General features: G+C 44.2%; 1 protein-coding gene across 1 annotated transcript in view; it reads right to left on the minus strand.

The window, feature by feature from the left end:
* HAUS7 (HAUS augmin like complex subunit 7) overlaps nucleotides 1-8,322 on the minus strand; it is a 28,664-nt gene extending 20,342 nt beyond the window's left edge. The window contains exons 1-4 of the mRNA XM_075322868.1: nucleotides 8,243-8,322; nucleotides 5,547-5,662; nucleotides 4,861-4,928; nucleotides 1,231-1,292 (exon numbers count right to left, since the gene is read on the minus strand). Of these exons, the coding sequence (XP_075178983.1) occupies nucleotides 1,231-1,292; nucleotides 4,861-4,928; nucleotides 5,547-5,662; nucleotides 8,243-8,296 (300 nt within the window). The 5' untranslated portion in view covers nucleotides 8,297-8,322. The remainder of the gene's footprint in view (nucleotides 1-1,230; nucleotides 1,293-4,860; nucleotides 4,929-5,546; nucleotides 5,663-8,242) is intronic.
* Between the last annotated feature and the right edge of the window lie 4,368 nt (nucleotides 8,323-12,690).

A 12,690-nucleotide genomic window follows, 5' to 3' on the forward strand; every position in this document is an offset into this window, starting at 1 on the left:
GCACCAACTGTCATCTATGTAGATAGAAGAGGGAGGAGCCAGAGGTAGAGCTCCACCCCCTCCTCCTGCTTCTATCTACATAGAATCTGATCAACACCAACTGTCATCTCCTATGTAGCTAGAAGAGGGAGGAGCCAGAGGTAGAGCTCCACCCCCTCCTCCTGCTTCTATCTACATAGAATCTCATCAGCACCAACTGTCATCTCCTATGTAGATAGAAGAGGGAGGAGCCAGAGCAGAGCTCCACCCCCTCCTCCTGCTTCTAGCACCAACTGTCATCTCCTATGTAGATAGAAGAGGGAGGAGCCAGAGGTAGAGCTCCACCCCCTCCTCCTGCTTTTCTATCTACATAGAATCTCGTCAGCACCAACTGTCATCTCCTATATCAGTAATGGGAAAGTCTTCACTGAATACAGATTTTAAAGGGCAGTACGGTGGCTCAGTGGTTAGCACAGCAGTTTTGCAGCGCTGGGGTCTTGGGTTCAATTCCCAACAAAAGTTCCTGGTTCCTTTCATCTCTATTTCATTATTAAAGAACCTATGGAAAGTAACTGTTCAAGCTGGAAGATCCTTTTAAAATACAATAGAACTCATCAGGGTGGGTAGTAATTATCATTGGAACTTTGGAATTCGAACGGAATTCAAGCCTGGATTGTAATAAAAGGATAATAGGGCTAACAGCTTCATGATTATTGACAAACTGGATTATGAGTAGTTTATATCTAAATTATTATTTTGTTTACAGATTACTATTCAGCCAACTCATCATAAAATCGATGGATATTAAAATAAATTCCACTTTGAGACCAATGGAAACTCAAAACTCAACCCCTCCCCCCCACCAAGTGTCTACTTGACCCTGACAAGGGTACAAAGATTACCAAAAAGGACTGTAGTCCTTTATTACTAACAACTTTCTTTACTACTCTACAGTTACTAATTGATTAACATTATTTTACATTTACAACTTGAGAGCCATAAATTTACACTTTTCTTATCCCTTTTACTAACAGGTCTCCTCCCCCCCTCTAATTTTACCTTCTTTCTTTATTTTCATGTATTATCCCTTTAATATTGAAAATATTAATATAAATAGTTTGGATAAAGACTGAAATTTCCCAAAATTATAAGCAGGATCGGCCAACGGTCTAATGAGTAAAAACAATGTGTTATTCCAGAGCAGTGGGGCGACCCTATCTGAGGTGGTCGGGAGCGGGGTCTGTCCTGTACCTTTACCAGGTCCACGTCGTCCACATTACACAGCATCAGATCAAAGCCAAGTTTTGCCATTTCTGTGGAAGAGAAGCAGAAATTAATAAGGCAGAAGCCAAAAAGGGGCACAAATATGTATACACTATATACCCAGGAACACCTCGTTATAGGGGTCTAGATCGTATTTCTGCCCGAAACGAGCGGCGAGTGGTTCACCGCATCATTGACCGGCCGACATTACAGGGAGGTCATCGCTGCTCATGTTATTTTACTTTCAGGCATCAATGAAGGGGAAGGGGCTGATAGGAATGATAGTGTCATACCCTCTGCCTCCTATATGTGACACTATCATCGGCAGCACAGCCCGAGTACACCAGGGACCTGCAGCACAATCATTATTGGCATGTGCATTGTATAGATTAATAATAGATTCTTCTGGATAATAATATAATAAACATAGATATTCTATTTGTTATTAAATACATGTTCATTATCTGTATCCATCGGGCAAATTATTTTATTTTTCTATTGTGCGAAATTTTCTAATCTAACAAGTTGTTTTTCAGCAATCTTCCCAAAGTTTCATCTATTTATCTATTGTCCAGATTATTTTTATATTCATTTTTTCTAGCCATCTGTCATTCCATCATCCTTCGATCCATCCATCATCCTTCCATTTTCATGCCTTCGATCCTTCCATCCTGCCTACAATTCATCCTTCCCACCCTCGATCCTTCCTGCCTTCGATCGTTCCTTCGATCCTTCCTGCAAACCATCCTGCCTGCAATCCATTTTTCATGCCTTCGATCCTTCCTTCCTTCTCGCCTTCCATCCTTCCTTCTCGCCTTCCATCCTTCCTTCGATCCTTCCTTCCTGCCTTCGATCCTTCCTTCCTGCCTTCGATCCTTACCGCCTTCGATCCTTCCTTCCTGCCTTCGATCCTTCCCGCCTTCGATCCTTCCCGCCTTCGATCCTTCCCGCCTTCGATCCTTCCCGCCTTCATGCATTCCTTCCTTCGATCCTTCCCGCCTTCGATCCTTCCCGCCTTCGATCCTTCCCGCCTTCGATCCTTCCCGCCTTCGATCCTTCCCGCCTTCATGCATTCCTTCCTTCGATCCTTCCTGCGATCCTTCGATCCTTACCGCCTTCGATCCTTCCTTCCTGCCTTCGATCCTTCCCGCCTTCGATCATTCCCGCCTTCGATCCTTCCCGCCTTCGATCCTTCCCGCCTTCATGCATTCCTTCCTTCGATCCTTCCCGCCTTCGATCCTTCCCACCTTCGATCCTTCCCACCTTCGATCCTTCCCGCCTTCGATCCTTCCTGCCTTCGATCCTTCCTGCCTTCATGCATTCCTTCCTTCGATCCTTCCTGCGATCCTTCGATCCTTCCTGCGATCCTTCGATCCTTCCTGCGATCCTGCGATCCTTCCTGCGATCCTGCGATCCTTCCTGCGATCCTTCCTGCGATCCTTCGATCCTTCCTGTGATCCTTCGATCCTTCCTGTGATCCTTCGATCCTTCCTGTGATCCTTCGATCCTTCCTGCGATCCTTCGATCCTTCCTGCGATCCTTCGATCCTTCCTGCGATCCTTCGATCCTTCCTGCGATCCTTCCTGCGATCCTTCGATCCTTCCTGCGATCCTTCGATCCTTCCTGCGATCCTTCGATCCTTCCTGCGATCCTTCCTGCGATCCTTCGATCCTTCCTGTGATCCTTCGATCCTTCCTGTGATCCTTCGATCCTTCCTGTGATCCTTCGATCCTTCCTGTGATCCTTCGATCCTTCCTGCGATCCTTCCTGCCTTCGATCCTTCCTTCCTGCAATCCTTCCCGCCTTCGATCCTTCCTGACTTCATGCATTCCTTCCCGCCTTCGATCCTTCGATTGTCCAAACTTTTCCATCTATCATTGTGTTGGTACATATAAAGACGCACAATATTTTCCTGTATTTTTTCTATGCACAGAGCGGGGCGAGGTTTATATTTTAGAGGACTGGATCAGTTTTTATTTGTACCACTTTCAATGATTTTTGCTCAATCATTTTTTTTTTAAAAAAAAACACGACCCTGGAAATTCCTGGACTGTTTTTCTCGCTATTTTTACCTCACACACAGTTGTGGGCGCAGCTGATCTTTACCTTCGGCGCTCGCAGACGTGTCGGCTTTTCTCACAACCTTATCACGGGTTTTCCAGTTCTCCACATTTAGCTCCCGGTCACTACGTTTGTTGATCAGACGGCAAAATATTCACTACTAATACTAAGGAGGGGAACAGGAGCCCACCCCTGAGAGTGATATTACTAGGAAGTGGAAGGAGCCGCAGCAACTCAATGGAGACCCCATAATGTTACAGAGCGGGGGCCGACTGCTGAGGAGCAGAGAGCAGAAAAGTCCCCACCGCTCTACTGACCCCATAACTGCAGAGTCCAGACCTTCTCTGCCGAGCCATACGTCACCAAGCACAATGCCGAGCCGTACGTCACCAAGCACAATGCCGAGCCGTACATCACCAAGCACAATGCCGAGCCGTAAACCACCAAGCACAATGCCGAGCCGTACATCACCAAGCACAATGCCGAGCCGTAAACCACCAAGCACAATGCCGAGCCGTACATCACCAACCACAATGCCGAGCCGTACATCACCAAGCACAATGCCGAGCCGTACGTCACCAAGCACAATGCCGAGCCGTACATCACCAAGCACAATGCCGAGCCGTATATCACCAAGCACAATGCCGAGCCGTACATCACCAAGCACAATGCCGAGCCGTACATCACCAAGCACAATGCCGAGCCGTACATCACCAAGCACAATGCCGAGCCGTACATCACCAAGCACAATGCCGAGCCGTACATCACCAAGCACAATGCCGAGCCCTACATCACCAAGCACAATGCCGAGCCATACATCACCAAGCACAATGCCGAGCCCTACATCACCAAGCACAATGCCGAGCCATACATCACCAAGCATAATGCCGAGCCGTACATCACCAAGCACAATGCCGAGCCGTACATCACCAAGCACAATGCTGAGCCGTACATCACCAAGCACAATGCCGAGCCGTACATCACCAAGCACAATGCTGAGCCGTACATCACCAAGCACAATGCCGAGCCGTACATCACCAAGCACAATGCCGAGCCGTACATCACCAAGCACAATGCCGAGCCGTACATCACCAAGCACAATGCCGAGCCGTACATCACCAAGCAAAATGCTGAGCCATACATCACCAAGCACAATGCCGAGCCGTACATCACCAAGCACAATGCCGAGCCGTACATCACCAAGCACAATGCCGAGCCGTACATCACCAAGCACAATGCTGAGCCGTACATCACCAAGCACAATGCCGAGCCGTACATCCCCAAGCACAATGCCGAGCCGTACATCCCCAAGCACAATGCCGAGCCGTACATCACCAAGCACAATGGTGAGCCGTACATCACCAAGCACAATGCAGAGCTGTACATCACCAAGCACAATGCCGAGCCGTGCATCACCAAGCACAATGCTGAGCCGTACATCACCAAGCACAATGCCGAGCCATACATCACCAAGCACAATGCCGAGCCGTACATCACCAAGCACAAGAATCTGCGACTTAACATTAAATTGCTCAGAATAAAACGTGAAAAAATTACCTTTCACCTTTACATCTGCCTGAGATTCCTTCAAAGTGAAGAACTGCTCCTGGAGAGGGGGGTGGGCTCTGCAAAAGGAGAAGACCCGATAATACCGTCACATGGTGCAACTATACATTATTAACAGCAGATATACGACAACATTCACAGGTAGAAGACAAGTCACTTTGACACAGAAGATTTCTAAGGACCCTGGCTGTCATTGCTACCCATTAGCACTGTGATTGTGTCATGGGGTGAGCGGAAGGATTCCCCATTACTTAGATACTGCAAGCGGCATTCAAGTGCTTAAAGTGTTTCCAGCGCTTTAATTTTTATTTCATAAATCAATTGTACGGGTGAAAATAAGAAACTTTGTAATATATTTTATGAGGGAAATCCGCTTATTTCTCCTGCAGGACACAGATTTAACCCATGAATTGAAAGTGAAAGCTCAGTCCAGGAGGAGAAAGAAGCGGATTTCTCTGATAAGATATATTACAAAGTTTCTAATTTTCACCCATACTATCGATTTATGAAATAAAAATGAAAGTGAAAGATACACTTTAAGAAACTGTAAGTGTAGCTCCTTTCAAAAGGCAGGTGCCGGCTGTATAGCACAGAGGGCACCTGATGGGTACAGTGCAGGCTCAGCTCCTGGGCCCACTCCATACACGGCGGATGTCAGGGAGGGTCATGGATGTTACCGTGTACAGATCCATTCCAGGATGTCCAGGCGATGGACAGACGGGGAGCACAGGAGCTCATGGATGCTCTGGGGATCGGTCACATAGACTCCTTCAAGACCCGGACAAGACAACCTCTGTAAGAGAAGAAAGGCAACATGCATAAGTCCAAGGAGGTTGGTTTCTATTGACAGTCAGCAAGCCTGAAATGAGGGCATAGAGGAGAAACGTTTACCCTTTAGGACCCTGTCAGAGCCCCTCACCCAGCCAAATCAGACCCCCGAAACACCGTGTATGCAAATAAGACTGCATCTTATCTCAAGGCTCCTTAAAATGTAAGAAAAACGAGGCGCTCAGTTATTCCTCCTGTAAATTTATGAAAAAACGAGGCGCTCAGTTATTCCTCCTGTAAATTTATGAAAAAACGAGCCGCTCAGTTATTCCTTCTGTAAATTTGTGAAAAAACGAGCTGCTCAGTTATTCCTCCTGGAAATTTTTGTAAAATAAGGTGCTCAGTTATTCCTCCTATATATTTATGTAAAATAAGGCGCTCAGTTATTGCTCCTGTAAATGTATGTAGAACAAGGTGCTCAGTTATTCCTCCGGTAATTAATGAAAAACGAGGGGCTCAGTTCTTCCTTCTGGAAATTTATGCAGAATAAGGTGCTCAGTTATTCCTCTGGTAATTTATGAAAAATGAGAGGCTCAGTTATTCCTCCTTGAAATTTATTAAAAACGAGGTGCTCTGTTATTCCTCCTGTAAATTTATGAAAAACTAGGCGCTCAGTTATTCCTCCTGTAAATTTATGAAAAACGAGGCGCTCAGTTATTCCTCCTGGAAATTTATGAAAAATGAGGCACTCAGTTATTCCGCCTCGAAATTTATGTAAAACAAGGTGCTCAGTTATTCCTCCTGTAAATTTATAAAAACGAAGTACTCAGTTATTCCTGCTGGAAATTTATGGATAAGTTGACACCTGGGTGTATGGCCCTGCACAGTGACACTCAGCGCCCCCTATCAACGAAGGAAAGGAAAAGAAAAGGATAACACAAAGCTGTCAAATGATTCAGTTTTCAGGAGGAATAACAGAGGCACAGGACATTGTACAGGTCTGAAAAAGAAATAAAATGCTCCAAAATGTTTATTTAATGGGGAATACGAGTAACCGGACTGATCTTATTATCTTTCATTCTCAATTCATGGGTAAAAATGTGAAGACTTTCCCATTATGAAGACAGGGATGACGGTTGGTGCCCATAAGGTTCAATGGAGATGGGTCAGGCCACGTTCACTATATGGGGGAAGGGGGTTATGCCAAGTACAATGTGTTTTCAACAGCTTTGAGATTTCAGAATCCTAATAAGCGCATTTTTTTTTCCCAATTCAACTTGAGACCTGTTTGGTTTTTTTTCTTTTCACCCGAAACCAGTGAGAAATAAACGACGAAAAAAAATGCAATAATAAAATAAAAATAAAAAAATAAAATAAAATAAATTAAGAAGTGCAGCAAAAACGCGTAGAAAACGGACATTTTTATTAATGCAGGTTGGGGCTTTTTTTGTTACTTCCAAAAGAATGCAGGCTTTTTTTGGCTGCAGGAAAAAAAAAAAAAAAATAAAAAATAACTGATCAAAATATAAAAATGCATAAGATAAAAAAGCACCATAACTGTTTTTGTGCTCCCTCCCCACCCAAAAAAAAAGATTTTTTTGTTTTGTTTTTAAAAAGTGCATTAAAAACCTGACTATTAATGCAATTTTTGTTGTTGTTTTTTTTACTGGCAAAAGAAGGTTTTGGCTTAATAAATAAAAAACAAAACAAAAAAAATGCTGTGTGAAACTTAAAAAAACCCAACATTTTTAAAAATAAATAAGAAAAAGTTAAAATTGTTATTTTTTTTTTATAAAAAAAAAAATCTGATCAAAATATGAAGACACGTAAAGAAAAAAAAAAAAAAAGCACCAGAACTGTTCCTCTGCTCCCCCCCCCAAAAAAAAATGAAGAAAAAGAAAATATATATATTAAAAAAGTGCCATTTTTATTAATGCAGGGATTTTTTTTGTTACTGCCAAAGAAGCAGCTTTTGGCTGCAGAAAAAAAAAACCCCAAAAATAAAATGTGTGAGAACTTGCAGCAGAATTTAAAAGAAAAAAAAAACCAAAACAAACAAAAAAAACCCCAAAGTTGAAATTGTCCCTTTTGTCTTTATGAAAAAGATAAATTAAAAAAAAAATCTGATCAAAATATGAAAATGCATAAGATAAAAAAAAAAAAAAAAAAAAAAAAAAGCACCAGAATTATTTCTCTGCTGCAAAAAAAAAAAAAAACAAAAAACAAAAAAACAAACAAACTATAGTTTGGGAACTTGCAGCAGAATTTAAAAGGTAAATAAAAAAAAAAAAATTAAAAAAAAAAAATTAAAATTATAAATCGCATTATTTACAACAAACGATAACCCCCCCCCCCCCATTCCTGGTTTTCTGTCACTCCTACCCAAAAAAGGTCACGTGACAGGACTAACATCACAGCCTGACTTCTTGGAATTAGAGTAAACCGGCAGCGCAGGGGGTTAAATAAAAAAAAAAGTCCCATTTTTATAGTCTGCGCCTCACAGGGTGCCGTAAACTACAACTCCCAGCATGCCCCGGAGACATAATATCACAAGGAATAAATACGCCAAAACTGGGAGTTATTGTTTTTTTTCCGCCGCGCTCACCCGCAGCCGCTCGTACAGCTCTGCCGCCTTCTCCAGCTCCGCTCCTCCCGCCATCTTCACCGCCAAACCCCCCACCACCATCGCTGATTGGCTAAAGCTCTTTATCGCAGCTTTCTGATTGGTAGAAAAGCATTGTATCGCACTCTGCTCTTATTGGCTGTTGGGATAGTGACATGCGACCTGCCTCCTTCAACTGCTGATTGGTTGTTTACCATTCTCCCCGCCCACTCATCCTCTTTCTATTGGTAGAAGAGAGTTTCTATGCTTCCTGTATTTCATTGTGTGATCTTGGTGTCACAAAGTGTTTTTTATATTCAGTGATTTTTTTTTTTTTTTAGCTTTCAGGAATGTGTCAGTCAGAAAAAGAACTCTACCTTTAACCCTTTAAGGACACGGCATTTTTTGTTTTTGTTCCATCCCTACTTTCTGGGAGCGATTATGCAATAATAAAGTTACATTGGTAGAGTTGAGGGGAGAGAAAAGACCTGAAAGGGGGAATGGGAGGGCGGAGGAGGGCTCAGGGTCTACAGTTACACAGGGTAAAAGTGCAAAATGTCGTTCTAGCGGTAGAAGATGAGGTTATTTACGCCTGTGCTCTGCATAGGCAGCAACTGAGATGACAAAGGTCTCATTATAAGCAAAGTGAGCCGCACACCAAGACAAGACCCCCCACCTTCATGTAACTTACTGTGGTGCAAAAGATGAGTAACTCACCCATGGCTACCGCCCAGCGCCATGTTACTATCTCAGATACTGCCTATGCAGAGAGCAGCAGCCAATAAACTCATTTTGACTGTTGCGCTCTGCATAGGATGCAAATGAGATGACAAAGTTATCAGTATAAGTAAAGCGAGCTGTCATCTCCGTAGCTGCCTATGCAGAGTGCAGCAGCTGATAAACTCATTTTGACTGCTGCGCTCTACTTACGTACACTGTAAATGTGAAGACAAAGTTATCAATATAAGTGATGTGAGCTTTGTCATCTCATTCGCTGCCTGTTCAGAGACCAGCATCCGATAAACTAATTTTGATTGCTGTGCAGTGCATAGGCTGCAAATAAGACGACAAATTTATCAGTATAAGTGAAGTGAGCTGTCATCTCAATAGATGTCTATGCAGAGTCCAGCATCTGATAAACTCATCTTGACTACTGTGCTCTCCATAGGCTGCAAATGAGATGACAAAGTTATCACTATAAGTGATGTGAGCTTTGTCATCTCAGTTGCTGTCTATGCAGAGCGCAGTAGCATCCGATAAACACATTTTGACTGCTACACTCTGTATAGGCTGCAAATGAGGTAACAAAATTATCATATAAGTGAAGTGAGCTGTCATCTCAGTCGCTGCCTATGCAGAGAGCAGCATCCGATCAACTCATCTTGACTGCTGCACTCTGTATAGGCTGCAAATGAGATGACGTTATCAGTATAAGTGAAGTAAACTGTCATCTCAGTCGCTGCCTATGCTGAGAGCAGCATCCAAAAAAATTAAATTTGACTGCTGCACTCTGCATAGGCTGCAAATAAGTTGACAAAGTTATCAGTATAAGTGAAGTGAACTTTGTCATTTCAGTCTCTGCCTATACAGGCTGCAGAAGTTGATTAACTCATCTTGACTGCTGTGCTCTGCATAGGCTGCAAATGAGATGACACAAGCAACTAAAATACCTAAGTTGCAATGCCCTGCACATGAGGTAAGTGACATAGCTAATCAGGAGAACTATACTACATTTCTAATTGGAGGTATTTGCTAATATTATTACACCTACTACATATTGGGATCGGATCTTGGAGATGGAATACCCCTTTAAATTAAAGGAAGAGAAGGAATTCCTGACAGTCTGAATTCTATATGATGAGTATGTATTGGCGGAGGTCCAGCCGCCCTGCGCCATGTTACAGGTCTAATGTCTAAAATCACCGATGGCCTCCAGCCTATTGATTAATATGTTTATTTTCAGAGATCAAATAGGAGAGCGCGTCAGCTGGGACGGAGCCTTTATTTTCTCACAGTCGATAGTATATATAAGGCACCGGTAAGAATACGTCATGGGTATACGCTGCTATTCCTGTGGATTCCATTGCCCGGGCAGGATCTCAGAGGAGCAGGTAAAGTATTTTTTCACATTTTTTGGGCCCCATGTGCCATATTCAGCTGATAAATACATTAGATACATTGACATATTGTACTAGAAATTGGAATCATTGGCCACCCCCCTATCCGGCTAAGCAACACCCCCATTTCCGACTAAGCAACACCCCCATATCCGACTAAGCAACACCCCCATATCCGACTAAGCAACACCCCCATATCCGACTAAGCAACACCCCCATATCAGACTAAGCAACACCCCCATATCCGACTAAGCAACACCCCCATATCAGACTAAGCAACACCCCCATATCAGACAAAGCAACACCCCCATATCAGACTAAGCAACACCCCCATATCCGACTAAGCAACACCCCCATATCCGACTAAGCAACACCCCCATATCCGACTAAGCAACACCCCCATATCAGACTAAGCAACACCCCCATATCCGACTAAGCAACACCCCCATATCAGACTAAGCAACACCCCCATATCAGACAAAGCAACACCCCCATATCAGACTAAGCAACACCCCCATATCCGACTAAGCAACACCCCCATATCCGACTAAGCAACACCCCCATATCCAACCAAGCAACACCCCCTCTATCCAACTAAGCAACACTCCCATATCTGACTACACAACACCCCCATATCCGACTAATCAACACCCCCACATCCGACTAATTAGCACCTCCTTATCCAACTAAGTAACACCCCCCTATCTAACTAAGCAACACCCCTATATCCAACTAAACAACATCCCTCCCAGCCAACTAAGCCACACCCCCTATCCAACTAAGCAACACCCACCTATCTAACCAAGCGACACCCCCATAACCAACTAAGCAACACCCCCATACCCGACTAAGCAACACTCCCATACCCGACTAAGCAACACCCCGATAACCAACTAAGCAACACCCCCATATCCGACTAAGCAACACCCCCATATCCAACTAAACAACATCCCTCCCAGCCGACTAAGCAACACCCCCTATCCAACTGAGCAACACCCCCTCTATATGACTAAGCAACACCCACCTATCTAACCAAGCAACACCCCATGTCCAACTAAGCAACACCCTCCTATCTAAGTCACACCCCTATATCCAACTAATCACCACCTTCCTATCTGAATAAGCAACACCTCCCTATCCAACTAAGCAACACCACCATATCCAACTAAGCAACACCCCCATATCCGACTAAGCAACATCCCCATACCCGACTAAGCAACACCCCCGTATCTGACTAGAAAACACACCCATATCTGACTAATCAGCACCCCCCTATCCGACTAAGTCACACCCCCACATCCAACTAAGCAAGACCCCCATATTTGACTAAGTAACACCCCCATATCCAACTAAGCAACCCCCTCATATTCGACTAAGCCACACCCCCTCTATCTAACCAAGCAACACCCCCATATCCGACTACTCAACACCCTCAAACCGACTAAGTCACACCCCTATATCCAAATAATCACCACCCTCCTATCCGAATAAGCAACACCTCCCTATCCAACTAAGAAACACCCCCATATCCAACTAAGCAACACCTTCATATCCAACTAAGAAACACCCCCATATCTGACTACAAAACACACCCATATCTGACTAATCAGCACCTCCCTATCTAAGTCACACCCCCACATCCAACTAAGTAACACCCCTATATCCAACTAAGCAACACCCCCATATCCAAATAGGCAACACCCCCTATCCAACTAAGCTACACCCCCTATCCAACTAAGCTACACCCCTATCCGACAAGCCACACCCCCGTATCCAAATAGGGAACACTCCCTATCCAACTAAGCCACACCCCTATCCAACTAAGAAACACCCCCATATCCAACTAAGCAACACCCCCGTATCTGACTAGAAAACACACCCATATCTGACTAATCAGCAATCCCCTATCTGACTAAGTCACACCCCCACATCCAACTAAGTCACACCCCCACATCCAACTAAGCAACATCCTTCACACCCGACTAAGCAACACCCCCATAGCCAACTAAGAAACACCCCCCATCCGACTAGGCAACACACTAGGGTTCAGTTTCTCTGCAGCGCCTCTGCAGGTGAAATGAAGCATTACACTGGACATTTGGCTCGTATAATGGATGGGAGCATTAGGAGATATTCTCTGTAGCTGCGTCCACCATGGGTCAACCCCCGTCTAGTAACAGATTCTGGGAATGGAATATTTTAGGGTGGCTCCCATGATCCCAGTCTAGGAGCCTGGTCCCTTGTGTAACCCTATACTTACCTCTGGCACCGGCCCCTGCATTCGTGCCCATTTCCAGTTGACAATAGCCTCCTTTTACGATTTTCCTTTGAAGA

Source organism: Anomaloglossus baeobatrachus, chromosome 9 (genome assembly GCF_048569485.1).
Source record: "Anomaloglossus baeobatrachus isolate aAnoBae1 chromosome 9, aAnoBae1.hap1, whole genome shotgun sequence".
NCBI classification, from domain to species: Eukaryota; Metazoa; Chordata; class Amphibia; order Anura; family Aromobatidae; genus Anomaloglossus; species Anomaloglossus baeobatrachus.